We start from the raw sequence: 23178 nt of genomic DNA on the forward strand, positions 1-23178 counted from the left end.
AGAGTGATGCAAGGGGTCAGCTTCAGGAAGGTTTTGAGGTTTATAAAACTGTTACAGAATGAATTTGGGCAGCTTCCAGGTTACTCAGTGGGAAATTCTGGGAGCTGTTATAGAAAACACCGGGTAGGAGTCACCTGACACATAATAAGCTTGTTTAACTGTATTTGCATGTTTTTCCCTCTACAATATATTAATTACTCCCCCATCAGGGAACGGTGCCAAAATAGAAATCGGCTCCAACTGACAATTTAATCCTGAAACCACAATCAAACAACGGCCTCCCTGATACTGACGGACACAGAGGGTACAGAGACCCCCCATGGGAGGAATAAGAAAAGGAAATGGCACAGAGGGAACCTTCCTGGATTAAACTCTCCCCATTGTGAATGGGCTCCCAGGGAAGGAATGGAAGAATGGGAATGGGCAGAATAAAGGGGAGTAGGAGAGACAGAGAGGAACAGAGAGAAAAGATAGAGACTGAAGAGACAGAGAGAAGAGAGATAGAGACAGAAAGAGAGAAACAGGAGAGGAAGAGAGAGACAGAGGGGGGGGAGAGAAGGAAGAGACACAGAGGAGAGGAAGAGAGAGAGAGAAAGAAGGAAGAGACAGAGAGGAGAGACAGAAAGAGAGAGACAGAGGGAAGAGACGGAGGAGAGGAAGAGAGAAAGAAGGAAGAGACAGGAGAGGGAGAGACAGAAAGAAAAAGAAGAGAGAGACAGAGGGAAAAGAGAGCAGCTAATTACTATGGCAGCGCCATGCGCAGGACTCGATTTGTTTATTTTACAGTTTTATCCCAGTAAATGATTTTCTCTGCTCCCCAGTCACATTGTCATTTCAGTGTCAGGGAGGGAGGGAGGAAACACTCACATCTCTGCTCAGCCTCCTTGTTGTACCAATGTGCCCGCGGGGATGGCAAAATGAGTGGGTGGAGCTTGAAATATTATAGATCAGCACCCAGGGGGGTAGGAGTAAATAGGCTACAGCACAAGCTGCTATGGAAGACATGTATGTATTTATACACAGTGTTTGGTATATTGTATTAATCCACTTGTGGCCATTTTTACCTTGTTCCCAATTAAACTAACCCCCAGTACTTACCCAGGTACAGAGCTCTGATTCTCTGTACTTCCTGCTCCTGGGCTGTTCTCTTTCCCATGGTCAGACAGGAACCTCCCCCTGGGTAAGTGAATCCAATCTCCCCCAGTACTTACCCAGGTACAAAGCTCTGATTCTCTGTACTTCCTGCTCCTGGGCTGTTCTCTTTCCCATGGTCAGACAGGAACCTCCCCCTGGGTAAGTGAATCCAATCTCCCCCAGTACTTAACCAGGTACAGAGCTCTGATTCTCTGTACTTCCTGCTCCTGGGCTGTTCTCTTTCCCATGGTCAGACAGGAACCTCCCCCTGGGTAAGTGAATCCAATCTCCCCCAGTACTTAACCAGGTACAGAGCTCTGATTCTCTGTACTTCCTGCTCCTGGGCTGTTCTCTTTCCTATGGTCAGACAGGAACCTCCTCCAGGGTAAGTGAATCCAATCTCCCCCAGTACTTACCCAGGTACAGAGCTCTGATTCTCTGTACTTCCTGCTCCTGGGCTGTTCTCTTTCCCATGGTCAGACAGGAACCTCCCCCTGGGTAAGTGAATCCAATCTCCCCCAGTACTTAACCAGGTACAGAGCTCTGATTCTCTGTACTTCCTGCTCCTGGGCTGTTCTCTTTCCCATGGTCAGACAGGAACCTCCCCCTGGGTAAGTGAATCCAATCTCCCCCAGTACTTACCCAGGTACAGAGCTCTGATTCTCTGTACTTCCTGCTCCTGGGCTGTTCTCTTTCCCATGGTCAGACAGGAACCTCCCCCTGGGTAAGTGAATCCAAGAGAAGAGAGACACCTGTTTGTACCGCACTCCTGGCTCTTATAAGCATTACAGTGCAGAGACCCCTCTCTCATGGTGGGAACAGACAACATCACTGCAGTAAAGCAAGGACTGGGCAAAGGTAGTGCACCATGTGATACAACCACAGACATCTTTATATTTCAGAAACTTCCACGAATAATGTGGAGAGAAGGGATTCCTCTTCATAACCAAAAACCCAATAAGGAGAACCTTGGACTTATGGCACACAGGGCATTTTGGCAGCAATTTTGGTTATAGGGGAGTTTGGATTCGCTTACCCAGGGGGAGGTTCCTGTCTGACCATGGGAAAGAGAACAGCCCAGGAGCAGGAAGTACAGAGAATCAGAGCTCTGTACCTGGGTAAGTACTGGGGGAGATTGGATTCACTTACCCAGGGGGAGGTTCCTGTCTGACCATGGGAAAGAGAACAGCCCAGGAGCAGGAAGTACAGAGAATTAGAGCTCTGTACCTGGGTAAGTACTGGGGGAGATTGGATTCACTTACCCAGGAGGAGGTTCCTGTCTGACCATAGGAAAGAGAGCAGCCCAGGAGCAGGAAGTACAAAGAAAGTACTTGGAGGAAATTGTTATCACTTACTCAGGTAAGTTCAGGCAAATTAAACTATTTCTCCTCCCAAATGGATGTGCCCTGTTAGGCTTAGGTAAGATGACACAGTCAATGTGCTAGTTATAAATATGACATATATTTCAGTTAAATAGAAACAATCTTTTTTCCACCAGGTACAACAAGCGCCACATTATGAACATTCCTGAGTATCTAAGTGACCAGCTAAAGAGTCAGTGTAACAGTAAGAGCCGTACCAATGAGAGTCTTTCCATAGCAACAGCAGCCGCTATAGGATCAGGGGCAACTGCCACATCAGCAATGTACTGTCTGTGTCGCCTGCCACCTGGGAAGCGCAGGAGGAGGGGTGGAAGGAGCGATGCCCCGCCCCTCCTGAGACTATGACCACCGACGTGATCTCCTTGCGGTTAGTGTCTTTACTGCAGGGTCGGCTCCTAAACCAGACATCCGGGTCATCTGCCATCTCATAGATAGAACCGTCCTCCTCACTGTTTTCTGGGGTGCAACTGTCAGTCCTGGAACCTTCCCTGGCAGAGAGGTGATGGCCCGGGAGGTGGGAGGTGCCTCTCAGGCGGTACTGCAGGAGGATCCCTTTCAGGCGAGAAGGAGGAGGGTTGTCGGAGGGGAGATCCTGGGACGGCCCATCTGAAGTGTCTTCCTTCGGTTCCACTAGCCCATCACTTTGGCTGATGTCTTCCCCTGAGCCTTGATCAGTCCTCAGCTCATCCGGGGAAATAGAACTGCAGGCTAATGTGAGGAACTGGACCGGCCCACAGTGACCATTCAGGGAAGCCATTCCCTTTCCTAGTGCCACACACAAAACATAAGTGTCATTTTCTGTATTACATGGAACACAACCATATCCATGGACTTTATACTGGCCAAGAAGAAACCAATTGGGAATTATATAAGGGGAGATTATATTGGCCAATAAGAAACAAAGGGGGGATAACAAAAAGGGGGATTATATTGGCCAATAAGAAACCAACTGGAGTTGCACTGACCAAGAAGAATCCAAAGTGGGTTATATTGGCCAATAAGAAACCATGGGGGGTTATATTGGCCAATAAGAAACCACAGGGCAGTTATATTGGCCAATAAGAAACCATGGGGGGTTATATTGGCCAATAAGAAACCATGGGGGGTTATATTGGCCAATAAGAAACCATGGGGGGTTATATTGGCCAATAAGAAATCAAATGGGGGATTATATTGGTCAATAAGAAACCAAGGAGGTTATATTGGCCAATAAGAAATCAAGAGGGGGTTGTACTGGCCAATAAGAAACCAAGGGGGTTATATTGGCCAATAAGAAATCAAGAGGGGTTGTACTTGCCAATAAGAAACCAAGGAGGTTATATTGGCCAATAAGAAATCAAGAGGGGGTTGTACTGGCCAATAAGAAACCAATGAGGTTATATTGGCCAATTAGAAACCAATGAGGTTATGTTGACCAATAAGAAACCGAGGGGTGGTTTTATTGGTCAAAAAAAAATCAAGGGGGCTAGGGGACTATATTGGCCAATATGGAACGGGGGGGGGGGGGGTGTTTGTACTGGAGAATACGAAACCAAGAAGGTTTATATTAGGTAAAAGGTTGAACATGATGTACATGAATTATTGGGCCATTGCGCCCCCTAGAGCTCAGCTACATGTAGGGCAGTTGGGTCACAATCCTGGGCCCTTCAGGTCCAGTTAGTTTGCTGGGTGTGATGTCACCATGAATTGTGGCTCAACCTAAACTGCCTGATAATGAAGTGTATAATAGTAACCAATCCCAAGCCATTCTATCAGTGACTGAGTTAAAGGGCAACACAGCACAGAATTCTAGGATTAGAGCCCTGCCTTTACCCACTGTGCTGTGTTCCCTTTCCCTTTAAACTCAGGCCGATTGCTCACTCAGCACTAAATGATGGAAAGACTTTTCCTTGATCTCATGGATTTGTATTGAGTTTTTCTAAATTCCTCCAGTTGCCGGCAGCTCCGGGTAATCACTGCAGGAACGTGAGATACAGGGATTACGGCTTCGTAAGGATAAAATCAAGAATAAATGGTTTCTACTTGCCGGAAGCTCACAGGAGCCCGTCAGTGTCATTTCCCTCACTTACCGGTGATTTTGGGAATCCCCTCGAGCTTTGGCACAGGCAGCGTGATGAGAATGCCCAAATCTGTGCCCACCCACAGCAAACCTTGGCATATGAGAAGGGCTGTGATGCGAGGGGTCTTCTGTCCTGCACACACAAAGGACACGAGGAGAAATCAGACAGACAGACGTAACACAACAGGGTGCTCATTCCACTGAATGTCACATTGATGGGCAACATGGGGTCATGTGGTGCCCCCATAACCTGAATGTATCAACTGAATCACCTCGAGGGTTTTGCTGTATGACCCACCGCATCAGTTGCGTTATCATTTCCAAGCAGAGAAGGTCACGCCAATAACACACAAAGGGAAGCAGCATTTTATCTGGTGCCAGGGATTAACATGTTTCGGGAGTCAGATCAGATTACGTCTCCTGCACTCTGATATTCTTTAGGTTGGTGCCAGGCGTGGGGAGAACCAAGGGGGTTATATTCACCAATAAGAAACCAAGGGAAATTATATTGGCCAATAAGAAACCAAGGGGGTTTAATTGGCCAATGAGAAGCCAAGGGGTGGTTATATTGGCCAATAAGAAATCAAGGGGGTTTAATAGGCCAATAAGAAGCCAAGGGGTGGTTATATTGGCCAATAAGAAACCAAGGGGAGTTTAATAGGCCAATTAGAAACAAAGAGGGGATTATATTGGCCAATAAGAAACTGGGGGGGGGTTATACTGGCCAATAAGAAACCAAGGGGTGGTTATATTGGCTGATAAAAAACCAAGGAAGTTATATTGGCCAAAAAGAAACCAAGGGGGGTTATATTGGTCAATATGAAACTGGGGGTTGTGTTTTGGGTTGCACAGGAGATTACGTCTCCTGTACTCTGATATTCTATAGGTGGGTGACAAGCATGGGGTCCACAGTCAAGCTTTACTCACTGATGGCTTAGGACTACCTCTCGTTGTAAAGCCATGCAGAATGGCAAGCATACTCACTTATTGGAGTGGAGATCCCACACCCACCCACCCCATAGTTTTATATGAAAAAAACACACCTAAGGGCACCCACTTAAAACTCCTTCTTCAATGTTTTCATCATATGGCAAAGAAGGAGCAACTATGGGACAGCACTCAACCCAATATAGATATATACACACACCCTACTATAGATATAAATATATAATATACACACACCTATGCTCAATAAATAGTTACCTGGCAAAAGCAAGGTCCGAGTAGCGATGTTGATCTCCTGTAGCAGTTCTAGGGTCTCCGTATGGAAGAGACGGATAGAGGAACCGCCCGAAAATGCCATCCATACCCCTCCTCCTGACCTCACCATGTGGGTAACGCTTATACCCTCCTCCTGGGAGGCCTCGAAGGTCTGTGGGGCAAAAGCAGAGAGTAAGTATCACACAGTGCAGGTACTCTACCTGAAAACAATGTTCACCCTATACTGTATGTACATATATATATATAAAGGTAATGCTATAGTAAACTGAGTGGCACCGTTCTCTGACTATAAGCTTTACCCCAGTATTTTGCTCTGGATGAGATCTTAATTCTTAGGGGGTAAACCCTTGCAACGGTGTGTAGGCAGGGTGTAGTACAACTGTAACTAGGCGCAGTGCACAATAATTGTGATTCTTGTAACTTAAATAAGAGAACGTGTTTATTGTACAGAATGATCCACAAGGGGGTGTAACATAAAGATCAAGCAGGAACATAGAGTAACAGTGGATAGGCATATACTCACAAGCACTACTAATCACTATTAGTCCCCGCAGGGAAGAGAACAAATACAGCAACAATGAAGGTACACCCAGCTTTTAGCCTTTTCCCTAAGTGGAACCCAGGGGAATCTCTACATCCCTGATTCTATACATTTAGTCCCTACTCTGGGCAATTAGTACCCGGGAAACTAATCCCACTCACACTCCTCGTCAGAGGCTCAGGCTGCTCAGCTAAATAGCCTGACTGTCTGTCACTCCTAGAGTGAGTAGCCTATCCTTACTAGAGCTGACCGGACTAGGTTCCACTTCACCCTTCCTACCTGCTCAGGTAGGGGCTTAACAAAATAGACCCTGAGCACATGGCTACTATATACTTTAACACAGTGCCATCTACTGGGCACTGGTTGGTACAGGGGGCATAACTTTAAGCAAGATAAGGAAACCGGTCCCCCTGATAACTGTATTTTAGGACCCATTTTAGGAGTCTATAACAGTAGGATGCTGCCTGCTAAATAGTACTGGGAGATGAAGTACATAGTTCATAGTGCTACTCCTAGTGCTATAGATGTGCTGGGACTTTGTAGTGCAGAGTAGTTCCCTGGTCGCCACCATACTGTACAGAAACACGTCAAAACCCCTTGGTACAGACTGTGAGGATCCGGATACCCTGGGGCAGACCCCTGTGGTGTGAGTAAGACCCATTGTGAGATATATAATGTGACTGACACAAGGGAAAGGCAGTATCTAGCCTGAGCAGCTGACAGTCTAAGAGGAGGGCAATTTGTGCATATATGCCAACATTGTGAAAATAGAAAGAGGGACAAAAAGATTAGTGTGGCAAACATTATTGACCACACCCATTGTGAGGCCACACCCCTAATTATCATGTCAATTTTACAAAATTTGTCAGGTTATGAAAGTTTGAACACATTTCTGTGGTTTTTATGCATTATTAGTTTTGTAATGAAGGTGAATTGCCCTTTAAGCTGCAAGTAACAAGAGACCTGCTGATCTTAAATTGTTACAATTGTTTCTTTGCTTACCTACAGTTGTTACAATTGTTTCTTTGCTTATCTATAATTGTTACAATTGCTTCTTTGCTTATCTACAATTGTTACAAAGGTATCTACATGAAGTGCACCTGCCACGTATTCTGGTCTCTCTGCCAAAAGTTTCAAGTTTTTAAAAAACTTTGTATCTTTTCCTGGCTGTTCAGTGCAGGAGATCAAAGAGAGAGTCGGGACATTTCAGTAACAATCTGGGACTGCGGTTGAGCTGTCAGAATCGGAACTGTCCCTTGAAAAACAGGACAGTTGGGAGGTATGTTACAGGTACAAAAAGAAGTGAAGTAAGTGGGGTACTTATATAGGAAACAGACTCTGCAACTTCTGGACTGGGTACAGGGGGTATAGAGGACCAGGTCAAGCTCTGACCAATAGGAAACTTTCAGTATGTTTCTGAGAACAATCTTATTTCAAAAGTTTAAGGGGGGCCTAAAATGATTATGTTACGGGGCCAATCAGAATATTGTGACCCCATTGTCTATCAAGGTGGGGGAGATGGAATCTTACACCTCCTTGGGGCAGTTATAAGGGGCATATAAAGGAAAAGCTCAGCTCCACTTTACAACACAAGTTTGTAACCACAAAACCAAGCGCAGGGGGCGAGTGTCAGGGAACGCAGTCAGGCTGCAAATTGTAGCAATGAGCCGCGTGTCTGGAAACACAAAACAGGGGCGGCTAATTAAGCTTCTACAGAGCCAAGAAACCGAGAGAGATTGACCCCAAAGAGGCTGCATAATTAAACACCCATAAATTAGCAACTCTGCCCACAGAGTTCCCGCGAGAGGCTCCTGGAAATTCATTAACGCTCTTATCCGGTTCACTAAAACTACTGGTAACATTATTAGGGTTAGGGACCCTGCACTCCACACTGGGAAGCCCACAAAGTTAAAGAGCCTCATAATTCGCTCCATTTCACATTCATCTCTTCAGAGCAAACCGAGAACCTTCCCCGAATCCTCAGTGACACCCAAAGCCTCTTTTTTATCAGCCCCCCTCTCCCAAAAGCTCCTCTCTGCTCAGTGTTGTGTGTGTGCCAATCCAGCAGGAGCGGATACAAGTCGCAACTCCAGGGGTGCAGAGCCAAGGACCGAGAAAAAGAATCCGAGAAAGCGACTAATTAACTTACCCCTCAAAGTACTCGCACTCCAAGCCAATCAATACTTATAATTAAATCCTGGTTAGAAATGTTCCAGCGATATACTGTTACCATGTCATTAGCAGGCAATTCAATGACCAGGCTCAATGGTGCAGAATTCCATTTGTAGTCTGGGTTACTAGGCATAAAGGCAACGCAAGAGAAATAACTGCTCGGAGAAAAGCGAACCGGCGGGGAAAGAGGGGAGCCATAATGCCGGCAACTCAATCATGTTTTACTGAATTCAATTCAGGCCAAATGGAAGAAAAAAGAAAACAGATAAATGGAAACCCAAAAATCTAATTTTACTGCTGTGTTTAATCAAGGGCAAAACAGGGACTTGTTATTCACCCAAGAACCTCAGCTAAAAAGGGACCTTATCAGGCCCGGACTGGCAATCTGTGGGTTCTGGCAAATGCCAGAGGGGCTGCTATAAGGTGCCATAGAAAGTCAGTATTTAGTGGGCTGGTGGGGGCTGTTTGGGCTTCTGTGTAGGCTTATTGTGCCTCTGTGCATACCTCCCAACATTTTGGAAGTAAAAAGAGGGACAAAAAATTTTTTCCCGCATGTAGCGCAGCAATTTTTTGACCACACCCTTTCTGTGGCCACACCCCCTAATTACCATGTTTGTTTTACAAAATTTGGCAGGTTATGAAAGTTTGAAAATATTTCTCCTTATCTAAACTGTGTTTTTGTGTCTCAAAATTGTTACAAAGTATCTTATTTGCACCTGTTAGCTGTTCTGGGCTCTCTGCTAAAAGCCAATTAAGTGAGAAACTTTGTTTCTTTTTCTGGCTGTTCAGTGCAGAGAAAAGAGGGACTTTCCAGTACAAATGAGGGACTGCGGGTTGAGCTGTCAAAAGAGGGACTGTCCCTCCGAAAAAGGGACAGTTGCGAGGTATGCTCTGTGTACCTCAAATGCCAGGGCCTATTTTAATTCTCAGTCCGGACCTGGACCTAATTATATTATATGGGTGCAACTTGTGGTGACTGACAGTGGCTGAAATAAGGAGACCCCCCTGATGATCCAAAGATAGAGGAAGGCAGGTTGGTGCCTCATTAACAGGAGATCCCATGTGCACTTCTTTGCGACACTTCTCTATGATGTTCTTTAAAGGATAAGTAAACCTTTAAAATAAGTGAATGTAAAATTGACGACTAGGCTATTCTAAGCACTTTTGTTATTTACATTGATTATTTTCTTTTGAGTCCAAGATATTAAGGGATACCTGTACTGTTACTATGAATGAATTTTGTTACAACAGCGCCACCTGCTGGTCAGTTTCCCACCAGTCTGACCAGCAAGTAGTCAAGGAAGTTGCCAGGAGAAAGAAAGAGGCTGATGTTCTTCTGCTTAGGAAAGATGTGAGAAAGGTTTCTAATTTTATTCCTAAGCAGAAGAACATCAGCCTCTTTCTTTCTCCTGACAACTTCCTTGACTACTTGCTGGTCAGACTGGTGGGAAACTGACCAGCAGGTGGCGCTGTTGTAACTAAATCCATTCATAGTAACAGTACATGTATCCCTTAATATCGTCAACGGAATTTAAAGCTGCACAGTCCTATAATGAAGTATTTAATAAATATATATTCATCGGATGTGTGGCAAAACCTCTCTCACCCTGTAACAAACTTGACCTGGGTGTAAAAACCCCAGGTCCGACACTTGAACGTAGAATTGAAGTCACTGGTGGAAAATGGAAAAAACACTCACCCGACGTCTCGAGTTGTCCGGGTGCGTCGCCCCGAGGGGTGTGTGTACTTTCAAGTATGAAGAGATCGGCAAGCACTCCGGACGCCACTTTAGATAGGTAAAATTCAACTTTTATTTCGAACGCATTAAAACCATAATATCCTAGGATATTATGGTTTTAATGCGTCCGTTAATATCGTGGGATAAAAATAAAACAATAAAAAGTGCTTAGAAAGCCCCCTCGTCAATTTTACATTCACTTATTTTAAAGGTTGATTTATCCTTTAAGGTGTTTAGACTCATGAATCGCCTCTCGCCCAAAATCTCAGAATCAGCCCATAAGGCCAGAACAAATTTGGGTGCCCCTCTTCCTTCCAATATGGAATCGGCATAGGAGAATCGACCAAAAGGCCAGTGATAGGTGATCTGATGAAACATAAAGCTCTCCCAAAATTGTGTTGACAACATTCCTGAGCTTTCCTTATTGCATGTGACTCCGTCAGCCCATACAGTCTATGACATTTTGCACCCACATATTATATCACAGATCCCAGGGTCCAACAGTAGATTGAAATTAGGTTAAAAACTCTCCAAATGTTTTATTTGTTGAAGGGTCAATAGGAAACTGTCGACTTGGCCCTTCCACACTGAGTTGGCAGTTTTTTGTCCCTTCCTGACGGCCGCTCCTACTTATATGGGTGGTCCTCCTGCTTGTGGTACCACCCACTACTAATATCAGCCTGATTTGGCCAAGCATGGGTGACAATTGGGGCAAAAATCTGAAGCCTATACCCTGCTGTAACCTTGTCTATTGAAACTGGGACATTTCGCTACTGAAAACTTCTTCCGTGGGACTAAAATTATTTTTCTTTTGTTGTTTTTCAGATACGGCTCCCAATGTGCTTTCACTTGAGGCAAAGTTCTGACTGGTAACCTGGCGAATCAGAGGGCACAGTCGTATTTATTTAAGGAAGGGACGGCAATTTGCATATCTCTGTGCATCTTCCTACCCACAATGCACTTCCCCAGCAGCGCTGCATACGGACTCCAGTCCACAGTCTGCATGCGATAACCTAGGGCTGCCCATACATTATTCATGATTATGCCGGCAGCAGCTGGCAGACTTATGGAACTTAAATAGATGCAAAGTAAGTTTGGCTGTTAAAATATGTGAGTGCAGGAGCAGTGAGGGGGGGACAAGAGAAAAAGGGAGAAGTAAATGCGGCTGTGGTGCAAGATTTGTTCACCCCTCAAATAGGGAAGTGCCACGACTCACGAGATCTTTGCCAACGCTAAGCAGTTAAAGAGGGAAGGATGGAAGAAGTTTCCTGGTTAAAGGATAAATAAATTAATGTAAAATAGATTAGGGGGCTATTCTAAGCACTTTTGCAATGTACATTCATTATTTATTTATTTTTAATTCCAAGATATTAAGGGATACATGTACTGTTACTATGAATGAATTTTGTTACAACAGCGCCACCTGCTGGTCATTTTCCCACCAGTCTGACCAGCAAGTAGTCAAGGAAGTTGTCAGGAGAAAGAAAGAGGCTGATGTTCTTCTGCTTAGGAATAAAATTAGAAACCTTTCTCACATCTTTACCTTGCAACGGTGCTTAGAATAGAACCCTCATCAATTTTACATTCACCTATTTTAAAGGTTTACTTATCCTTTAAAGAGACAGTAACCTGCTGCAAGTATGCCCATGCAGGGCATGAAAAAAAAATCTGCTCTTAAAATCTCCCTGTTAATTTACAAAATCCTTCTGCTAACCTTCTTCTGGTTATTAGGGTCAGCGACTCTTGAAAACCAAAAAAAAAAAAACCCCAATCTGTAGCACTAATTTTTATTGTTCCTATTATACTTGTTCCTCTTTCAGCTCAGGGCAACTCTTATTGGTTGTTTATTCTGACATTTTTCCCAATAAGAAGAAGAAAGTTTATTTATGTACCTGAGTTTTTAAGGTCTCTGGCTCCAGCACCGTCACCTTATTTCGGCAACTTGCCCACACACAGCCATCGATGACCAGTAAGGCCTCCACAGGGCCATCTCCCACCTGTACGACCAATGGGCTCCCGGGATCCCAGAGTCCTCCTGGGAAATAATAAAGAATTTTAATGAGCCGGTTTGACAACCAGTTCTGCTGACTCCAGCCACTCTATGGTACAACTTGCCAAGGGGAATGTACCATGGAGACTTTTCCTTGCCTGCAGTCTGGCCACCATATATTTGGAGGACACATCTGTGCTAAAGAGCCCCACACAGGTGAGTAGTAGTACTGCAAGTGACCAAGCTATCAATCGCTGAGTACCTTGAGTTGCTGGGTAGAGAACAACAGAGCCATCTTGTAGTCCCGCACAGAGGAACCTTGGGCTGTCCCTGAGGCACTTCACAGGCTGCACCCCCGGACTCCCCACGGCCATTAAACAGGGGGTGCCAGTGTCCACATTCCCATACACCATGATGCTGCGAAAAAATGTCAGGAGAGAGAAAAAAGCATTATAAATATTCAAACGGTATTGACTTGCAGCCTAGTTCATTCCACCAATTAAAGGAACAGTTACACCAAAAAATTTAAGTGATTTTTGGGGGCCCAGTAACATGTAGTTGTGCCGGTGCTCTCACCTCCCATCCTGCAGCCCCACACACACAGCAGGACGCATGGAGCCGGCCGCACTCTCCTCTTCTCTCTCGTCTGTGCCTTCTGATTCCCGGGAGCTCACGTTCTCCACACAGAGGACACAAGAGGGCAGAGGGAAAGCCTTCAGCATTCGGGGGGACGTGTGATTGAGGGAGAAAATCTGGATCTGCCCTGCTCCTCCCACCTGCCCCCCGCCAACCTGTAGGGACAAACATAACAGCGACCAACGTAAATGGGCAGTGCAAGGACCTCCCCTCCCACTACCTGTGACAGCCAATCAGCAATTAGCTTTATCTGGCCACCCAACCAATCCAAGAACCTCAGCTTTAGCTGAAAGCCCCTGCAGATCCCTTAGACGTTATTTACTGGGCATCAGTTTGGGTTTTACTAGGGACCTATAATAGGGGTGTCACCCACACTGCAGGGTGGCATCTGGGCAGGTGGTAGTTACAGGAGGTGACCACTGCTCAATCTAAATCCAGATCCCCCCATTGCCCTTCCCTCAGGCCTCTCCCATCAATGTCCCTGGTTGTGGGTGAAGTTTTGGTTGGGATCAGGCCCGGACTGGCAATCTGTGGCTTCTGGCAAATGCCAGAGGGGCTGCTGTAAGTTGCCATAGACACTATTCAGTGGGCTGGTCAGGGACTGTTTGGGCCTCTGTCTACCTGAAATGTCAGGGCCTATTCTGACTCCCAGTCCAGACCTGGTTGGGCCGGATATGCTGCAGGGGAAGGTGAACTCACCCATAAATATCCCTGCGGTAACGAGGTGCTGACCGAGGAGAAGCCCAGGAGCGAGTTCTGGACGGGGGTGTGTGCCGAGCCTCCCAGCTTGAACAACAACAACAAAAAAAAGAGAGAGAGAGTTTGAACAAGGAAATGATCCAAGTGAAAAAAGAAGAAAAACACATAAAAGACAAAAGAAAGAAAAAAAGAGAATGAGGGGAAAATGTAAATTGAGAGAAAACGGGGTGAGTCTGCTCTGAATGAACCCAAATAATGAGGGCACGGGGGGTGGGGCAAAACTGTTCCACCAAAAACATTTGTATAGAAAACTGTGCAAAATTGCTCAATGATTGTTCATCGGATCCACCTCATTTTGTTCTGTAGAAGGTTGAAAAGACTTGATTTCATCAGATTTCCCCTTACACTGTACAATGAGCTCCTTCTTTATAATCAGTGCAGCAAATGGAATTGGATAAAATTAAGTAAGTTTTATCAGAAAGGTCTATATAAATACACCAGTAACCCCTCAAAGTAATGCTGCTCTGAGTCCTCTGTCAAACATCACATTTCTTTCCTTCTATTGTGTACTCATGGGCTTCTGTATCAGACTTCCTGTTTTCAGCTTAAACCTCCAGGGCTAGGGCTTGAGCATGCTCAGTTTGTTCCTCTCTCCCTGCTGTAATCTGAGCCCAGAGCTATGAGTGAGCAGGGAGAGACTCAGGCAGGAAGTGATGTCACACCAAGCTAATATGGCAGCTGCTATCCTAAACAAACAGAGAGCTTCTAGAGCTGTTTACTCAGGTATAGTAAAACATTCTGCAGAATAAATAGTGTTATAGCTTGTACTATTCTAATAATAATTCAGCTATTCTAATCTATTGGCAATGTACTGCTTCAGTAGCTTTCCTTCTCCTTTAAATATAAAGGCAGTGCTGAACCCCCAAACTACTACCTTGGACATAAGCCCGTGGGTCCCTATATAAAAATATAACCCTGCTATAAACAGTGGCGTAACTGGGGAGTTTCAAGTCTTGATGCAAAGAGCCCCCCGTCCCATGCCAGAAACTGTACAACCTGCAGTCAGGGCTCCTGTTGTGACCCGTCTCTGGTGCAGACTCACACCCTGCCCCCCAGTAGCTATACCCCCACGTTACCCTCTTTTTTTTCTATAAAATACCAGCTTGTCTATATGAACCCCTATAAATACAGATTGAGTGTGGCAGCTGTCAGTGGACTGGTTGAATAGAGAGACAAAAGAGACATATTATTATGTGGCACACAGCGGGGGTAACAGTGAGGAGCCAGTGAAGGAGTGTGGGGGGCACGGGCTTCACATGAATCAGAGGGTAGAACTGTAGAAGAGATCTCAGCAGTAACTACTGGAGTGGGATTCCCAGAGGAGAGCGGCAGGGGGGCTCAGTCAGATAAAACGAGGCATATAAGTCGGCTCTGCACAGACTCAGACAAATGGCCATTACTTGTAATTAGAGGCAACAGCAGGAAGACTTGCCAGTCCCACAGGAGTCACCAAATGTCTGTCACATCTCAGCTGTCAGTCCTCACAGGAGTGGCCCCGGGGCCCCAGCTGAACAGGGAGGAGACATGTCCCATAGTGCTCTGGGTGGGTGGGGAGTTATACAGCCCCCCTAGTAACAGACACTGTATAATAACTGATTATTATCATTCTTTAACCCTTATTTATAGAACAGTCACGTAGATTACACATCACTCCCTGCACCTGTGGAACAATCTAAGGTCCCTATCACATTCCCATCAGTCCCTGCCCCAGTGAGCTAACAATCTACTGTCCCTATTACATTCCCATCACTCCCTGTCCCAGTGAGCTAACAATCTAATGCCCCTATCACATTCCCATCACTCCCTGCCCCAGTGAGCGTACAATCTAAGGTCCCTATCATATTCCCATAACTCCCTGCCCCAGTGAATTTACAATCTAATGTCCCTATCACATTCCCATCAGTCCCTGCCCCAGTGAGCTTACAATCTAATGTCCCTATTACATTCCCATCACTCCCTGTCCCAGTGAACTTACAATCTAATGTCCCTATCACATTCCCATCAGTCCCTGCCCCAGTGAGCTTACAATCTACTGTCCCTATTACATTCCCACCACTCCCTGTCCCAGTGAACTTACAATCTAATGTCCCTATCACATTCCCATCAGTCCCTGCCCCAGTGAGCTAACAATCTAATGCCCCTATCACATTCCCATCACTCCCTGCCCCAGTGAGCTTACAATCTAAGGTCCCTATCATATTCCCATAACTCCCTGCCCCAGTGAATTTACAATCTAGTGTCCCTATCACATTCCCATCAGTCCCTGCCCAAGTGAGCTTACAATCTAAGGTCCCTATCACTTTCCATCAGTCCCTGCCCCAGTGAGCTTACAATCTAATGTCCCTATTATATTCCCATCAGTCCCTGCCCCAGTCAATTTACAATCTAATGTTCCTATCACATTCCCATCACTCCCTTCTCCAGTAAGCTTACAATCTAAGGTCCCTATCATATTCCCATCACTCCCTGCCCCAGTGAGCTTACATTCTAATGTCCCTATTACATTACCATCAGTCCCTGCCCCAATGAACTTACAATCTAATGTTCCTATTACATTCACACACACACACTAGGGTCAGTTCTAGCAGGAGCCAATTAACCTAAATAGGAGTGTAACCATAGAAACGGCACACCCAACGTATGCCAGGGGGACCCAAGTCTTGTAAAGAGCCCCGAATGCACAGTTTCAATATATGAAATGTTGTTATAGGGTTCAGAGACCCCCCTGTTCCATTGTGTTAGCCCCACACAGAGGGACTCAGAGACAATGTTGGAAAGAGTGCAAGCTCAGAAGCCAAGTGATCTCTGAGGCCAATGCAGATGATATCACTGCGGCTACTCCATAGCCAGACGCTTATAATGACATTATCTGCCACTGATCACTATCAAGCTTTGCAATTTGCATTCATTGTTTCCCTCTCAGGGAGATGAAAGGGAGTCGTAACCTTGAGATTAAAGGGAAAGTAGGAATGTAGGTCGGCATGCGGCTGAGCAAGTGTTAATGTGCCATCATTATGCATGACTGCCTGCACGGGACATGCGGCGCATTCCAAGGGACCCGCATTGTCTCTATCTATGAGCTGCACCCACTGCTTCACATTTACTAATTAACTCTCCTTGTAACGAGGAACGACTTCACTTATCTGCTTCCCAGAAATGACTCTGTGCAAAGGTTAATCTCATCCCCAGCCCCCGCAGGAGCAACTGGTCACCATAAATAGACACCACTAACCAACTAAACCATCACATCCCCAGATCTGTTACTTCCTAAAGGTTGTGCTCTCTGCACCCCACCCACAACCACAAAATATAATATAGTAACTAACACTGTAACCAGTTCATCCATCAAATTCAACCATGGGAAAGAGAACAGCCCAGGAGCAGGAAGTACAGAGAATCAGAGCTCTGTACCTGGGTAAGTACTGGGGGAGATTGGATTCACTTACCCAGGGGGAGGTTCCTGTCTGACCATGGGAAAGAGAACAGCCCAGGAGCAGGAAGTACAGAGAATCAGAGCTCTGTACCTGGGTAAGTACTGGGGGAGATTGGATTCACTTACCCAGGGGGAGGTTCCTGTCTGACCATGGGAAAGAGAACAGCCCAGGAGCAGGAAGTACAGAGAATCAGAGTTCTGTACCTGGGTAAGTACTGGGGGAGATTGGATTCACTTACCCAGGGGGAGGTTCCTGTCTGACCATGGGAAAGAGAACAGCCCAGGAGCAGGAAGTACAGAGAATCAGAGTTCTGTAACTGGGTAAGTACTGGGGGATTATCATCCAGGACCATCTACTGCCAACTGGTCCCTGACAATCTTTTCAGAGGCCTAACGGTGGGTCCTTTCACCTAACCCCCCCCCCCAAAATAGAGGCTGTGCTCACAGCAGAATCCCAGCCATAAATAAATACACACATATGACCTAGTACATGTGCTTGAAAGCTTTAGTGCATTCAGTACTCAGTGTGACTTATTTAAGAATTATAATAATTGTACTTCATTTCCATCTTCCATAATATCGACACATTGGTTGGTAACTGACCTGCAGATCAGCAGCTTTGGTGGAGAATGCGGGGAGTCGACACACCAGTGTAGGAGACCAAAACGGACCTTTCACCTTCTTCTCTTCTTCTGGGCACAACCAACCCGGCTGGTTCTCTTCCCCTGCAGAAAAGGGCGACAAGTAATGAAAGCTGCTGTTAACGCTGACGGAGAATGGAACTGAGCGGTGACTCCATCTTTAATCAGCCGTTACCTGTTCAGGGATATTTCGATTGGATTACCGACCTAAAGTTGTTAAAGCACAGAGCAGTCCAACCAAACAATTTAGGGTAATCTTAATGTAATACTACAGAGAATTAATCCCGTGATGACCCCAATTCCACAAAAGGAAACGCAAAGAGGATTAATAACAGAGAATATAATGGAAAGAATATTTGGCCGCAAAGAGATTGGAATCACTTTCATCTGCATTTAAGGATAAAGCAGCTGAGAAATGTATAGAGTAGAATATCCCCCTAACACAAAAACATCTCATAAGGGAAATTAATACAATGCTCTAAAAATAAGAATTATCTGCATTTTATAGAAATTGGTTTTACGTGCATTTTGCATGCCATTGAGTACATATATATATATATAGTGAATAAAGTACCCCATATAACACAAGGATATTATAGTTCCAAGATGATATAAAAGTACGAGGGCGAAGACCAGTGTTTTTATACAGGTCATGGAACTCCGAGGTGACTTCTAATATCCTTCTATTTTCCAACAAGGGGAACTTTATTTATTATAATACACAAGTTTTAATGAGTCATGTGACAAAAATGACATCACTACTCACCGTTTATAACTGATGACATCACTAGTCACCATTTATTAATTTACAGGATATTCATGACTTTTGTGTATCCTACCTTCAATTCTTTTGTAAATGATTTAACTGTACCCAGTATTTATCCAGGTACAGAGTTCTGATTATCAAGGTTGAGCTGTGACCCTTCCCTTAATCTCCCCCAGTACTGTATTAGGTACAGAGCTCTGATTCTCTGTACTTCCTGCTCCTGGGCTGCTCTCTTTCCCATGGTCAGACAGGAACCTCCCCCTGGGTAAGTGAATCCAATCTCCCCCAGTACTTACCCAGGTACAGAGCTCTGATTCTCTGTACTTCCTGCTCCTGGGCTGTTCTCTTTCCCATGGTCAGACAGGAACCTCCCCCTGGGTAAGTGAATCTCCCCCAGTACTTAACCAGGTACAGAGCTCTGATTCTCTGTACTTCCTGCTCCTGGGCTGCTCTCTTTCCCATGGTCAGTCAGGAACCTCCCCCTGGGTAAGTGAATCCAATCTCCCCCAGTACTTACCCAGGTACAGAGCTCTGATTCCCTGTACTTCCTGCTCCTGGGCTGTTCTCTTTCCCATGGTCAGACAGGAACCTCCCCCTGGGTAAGTGAATCCAATCTCCCCCAGTACTTACCCAGGTACAGAGCTCTGATTCTCTGTACTTCCTGCTCCTGGGCTGTTCTCTTTCCCATGGTCAGACAGGAACCTCCCCCTGGGTAAGTGAATCCAATCTCCCCCAGTACTTACCCAGGTACAGAGCTCTGATTCTCTGTACTTCCTGCTCCTGGGCTGTTCTCTTTCCCATGGTCAGACAGGAACCTCCCCCTGGGTAAGTGAATCCAATCTCCCCAGTACTTACCCAGGTACAGAGCTCTGATTCTCTGTACTTCCTGCTCCTGGGCTGTTCTCTTTCCCATGGTCAGACAGGAACCTCCCCCTGGGTAAGTGAATCCAATCTCCCCCAGTACTTACCCAGGTACAGAGCTCTGATTCTCTGTACTTCCTGCTCCTGGGCTGTTCTCTTTCCCATTGCCACAAAAGGAAGAAGGACTTAGAATTGAATATAAAAAAGAACTAGTGGCTAAAAAGCTCTACCAGCCTTAAATTATCTGGCCCAGAGAGACCAATGAAATGAGGAGGTCATGAAGCTGGATCTCTGACCCCCTCCTCGCAGCTGACCATGGGAAAGAGAGCAGGACGGGAGTTGCATATATTTTCACAAATGCAGCTCCCATTTACATTACATAAATGTGCCCGTTTATCCAGTTCTATATATATATATATATATATATATATATATATATATATATATATATATATATATATATATATATATATATATATATATATATATATATATATATATACGATTGCAATTAAGAAAGAAGCGTCTCTTTATTTTGCAGGGACAGCAGATTATATTTAAGGCAAGAACAGTGAATGCGCTCATTCTGTCAGTAGTTATATCCAGTGATATCACAATCACCTCCCTGACTGTGGGCTCTATGTGTGTCTCTATGTGTGGCTCTGTGTGTGGCTCTGTGTGTGGCTCTATGTGTGGCTCTATGTGTGGCTCTGTGTGTGGCTCTATGTGTGGCTCTATGTGTGGCTCTGTGTGTGGCTCTGTGTGTAGCTCTGTGTGTAGCTCTGTGTGTGGCTCAATGTGTAGCTCTGTGTGTGGCTCTATGTATGTCTCTATGTGTGTCTCTCATTAGCTCTATAAGCCTGGCTATAATGTCAATTATTGTCTTACACTCTATTGTCTCTGTTATACCCTGGCCTGTTATTTGCCCCATGATGTTACAGAAGCTTCAGCCCCTACTGAGCATGTTCCCTCACTACTACTAATATCTGCCCCACAGCAACTCTTACACACCCTGGAATCGCATTGGGTCCAAATTCTAAGCAACCTTTCAACTGGTCTTCATTATTTATAGTTTTTTAACTATTTGCCTTCTTCTTCTGATTCTTTCCAGCTTTCAAATGGGGGTCACTGACCCCATTTAAAAAACAAATGCTCTGTAAGGCTACAAATATATTGTTACTTTTTATTCCTCATCTTTCTATTCAGGCCTCTCCTATTCATATTCCAGTCTCTTATTCAAATCAATGCATGGTTGCTAGGGTAATGTGAACCCTAGCAACCAGATAGCTGAAATTACAAACCGGAGAGCTGCTGAATAAAAAGCTAGATAACTCAAATACCACAAATAATAATAAATGAAAATCAATTGCAATTGGTCTCAGAACATCACTGTCTACATCATACTAAAACTTTATTCAAATGTGAACTACACCTTTAAGTTCTGCTCACAGTGCAGAAGAGAAGGAATGTTCTCTTTGTTGAATACAGAGAATTACAAGTGAAATATTTACCTGATTTCTAAGAGCAGCAGTCTAGTACGGAGCCTCACAGGTCCCAGAAATAGGAACATTCTGCAGATTTGATATCTTTTTCATCCATTTATTTTCCCAAACAGAGTGTTAAAGGGGTCGTTCACGGTTAGTAGGATGTATTCTGAGACCATTTGCAATTCGTTTTCATTTTTTATTATTTGTGGTTTTTGAGTTTTTTAGCTTTTTATTCAGCAGCTCTCCAGTTTGCATTATAAACAATCTGGTAGCTACGGTCCGAATTCCCCTAGCAACCATGCACTGATTTGAATAAGAGACTGGAATATGAATAGGAGAGGCCTGAATAGAAAGATGAGAAATAAAAAGTAACAATAAAAATACATTTGTAGCCTTACAGAACATTTGTTTTTATAGATGGGGTCAGCTCGAAAGAGTCAGAAGAAAAAACTATAAAAAAAAATAAATAAATAATGACGACCAATGGAAAAGTTGTTTAGAATTGGCCATTCTATTACCTACTAAAAGGTTAACCACCGTTTAATCAGCATAACATAATAATCAGATTCCTGCTCTATGCCGGAGCCCACAGACACCACCCCAATATGATGCCATGATCCATGAATGTAACGATAAGGATTGTTTTTTTTTTTTTTTTTTAAATAAAACCTCATTGTATTTCACAGGCCCATAAAGCTGAATAAATGCGATGCTGCATGTGTAGCACTAGAACATAAATTCCAGTATCAGCTAAGCTCACCCCCTAGTGGCCCACAGTAGTGATGAGCGAATTTATTCAGCAGCCGCGAATTCGCAGTGAATTCCCGCGATTCACCACCGGTGAATAAATTTGCGAAACCGTCGCTAAAATTGTCCGGCGTCAAAACCGATGTCAAAAACGGACGCCGGCGCAGTTTCGCAGGAAATTCGCGAATTTTTCAGCGAAGCGAAATGCCCCAAATTCGCCCATCACTAGCCCACAGCTGACACTCTACTACAACTGTTCTGCAGGGTACAGAACATTCCCTGTATTGGGATGAAATAGGACTACGGGTGAGTGTTACAAACAAAACCTGCCTGGGCTCAGATATCCAGCAGGATGAACACCAAAAATACATTGGGGCGGGGAGGGGAATCACGTGACTTTTTGTCACAAAACGAGGAAGTAAAACATGTTTTCCCCATCCCACGCCTAATTTACATATGCTAATTAGGATTCGGTTTGGAATTTAGCAGAATCTTTCGAAAAGTATTCAGGGGTTCGGCTGAATCCAAAATACTGGATTCGGTGCATCACTGATATATATATATATATAATACACAAAAGCCATGAATATCCTGTAAATGATATCCTTATAAACGGTGAGTAGTGATGTCATGAGTTATAAACGGTGAGTAGTGATGTCATTTCTGTCACATGACTCATTGAAATTTGTGTATTATAATAAATAAAGTACCCCCAGTTGCAAAATATGAGGATATTAGAAGTTACCTCGGAGTTCCATGACCTGTATAACTCGGCCTTCTGCCTCGTACTTTTATATGGTCATGAAACTCCTCGGTAACTTATAATATCCTTATATTTTACAAGAGGGGGTACTTTATTCACTATATAATACACAAAAGCCATGAATATACTGTAAATGATATCCTTATAAACGGTGAGTTCTGATGTCATCTGTTATAAACGGTGAGTTCTGATGTCATTTCTGTCACATGACTCACTGAAACTTGTGTATTATAATAAATAAAGTACCCCCTGTTGCAAAATATAAGGATATTAGAAGTTACCTCGGAGTTCCATGACCTGTATAACCTCGTGTTTATATATGGTCATGAAACTCCTCGGTAACTTATAATATCCTTATATTTTACAAGAGGGGGTACTTTGTTCACTATATATAGTGTCTTAGGCGCCATAGCAAAATTCCCTTGATCTACCCCAATACAGACCCCATTTTGTCCCACATCTCTTTATGAAGATACTGTATATGTATATATAAATATATATATATATATATATATATATATATATATATATATAATATATATATATATATATATATATATATATATATATATATATATTGATAGTTCTGTTTAACCCTCTCATCGCTGGACTGAGTGAGACCCATTTTATATATCACACCAGTCTCTGGCATAAAGAGTTACCAACCAAGCATAAAAAAAAGCAATTTCTTTTCCATCAGACTCGACTGGTCTATTTGTAGCGGGTCTCCTCTGGTTCGGCAGATAAAGAAAAGAGGAAAAAATACAAATGGTTAAAGCGGCAGAGGCAATCATCCAGCGCAGACACGTCGGGGCATTAAGAAGTGTGTTTGTGAGATGATTTAAAGG

General features: G+C 44.3%; 1 protein-coding gene across 12 annotated transcripts in view; it reads right to left on the reverse strand.

The window, feature by feature from the left end:
* Positions 1-2576: 2576 nt before the first annotated feature.
* Positions 2577-23178, reverse strand: part of arhgef10l.L (Rho guanine nucleotide exchange factor 10 like L homeolog) — a 94316-nt gene continuing 73714 nt past the window's right edge. For all 12 annotated transcript variants that reach the window (XM_041569866.1, XM_041569868.1, XM_041569869.1 and 9 more), the window contains 8 exons: positions 17669-17790; positions 13573-13659; positions 12814-13028; positions 12500-12654; positions 12140-12282; positions 5779-5947; positions 4586-4708; positions 2577-3281 (listed from right to left, as the gene is read on the reverse strand). In XM_041569866.1, the coding sequence (XP_041425800.1) occupies positions 2746-3281; positions 4586-4708; positions 5779-5947; positions 12140-12282; positions 12500-12654; positions 12814-13028; positions 13573-13659; positions 17669-17790 (1550 nt within the window). In that variant the 3' untranslated portion in view covers positions 2577-2745. The remainder of the gene's footprint in view (positions 3282-4585; positions 4709-5778; positions 5948-12139; positions 12283-12499; positions 12655-12813; positions 13029-13572; positions 13660-17668; positions 17791-23178) is intronic.

Source organism: Xenopus laevis, chromosome 7L, assembly GCF_017654675.1.
Source record: "Xenopus laevis strain J_2021 chromosome 7L, Xenopus_laevis_v10.1, whole genome shotgun sequence".
In the NCBI taxonomy this organism is placed as follows: domain Eukaryota; kingdom Metazoa; phylum Chordata; class Amphibia; order Anura; family Pipidae; genus Xenopus; species Xenopus laevis.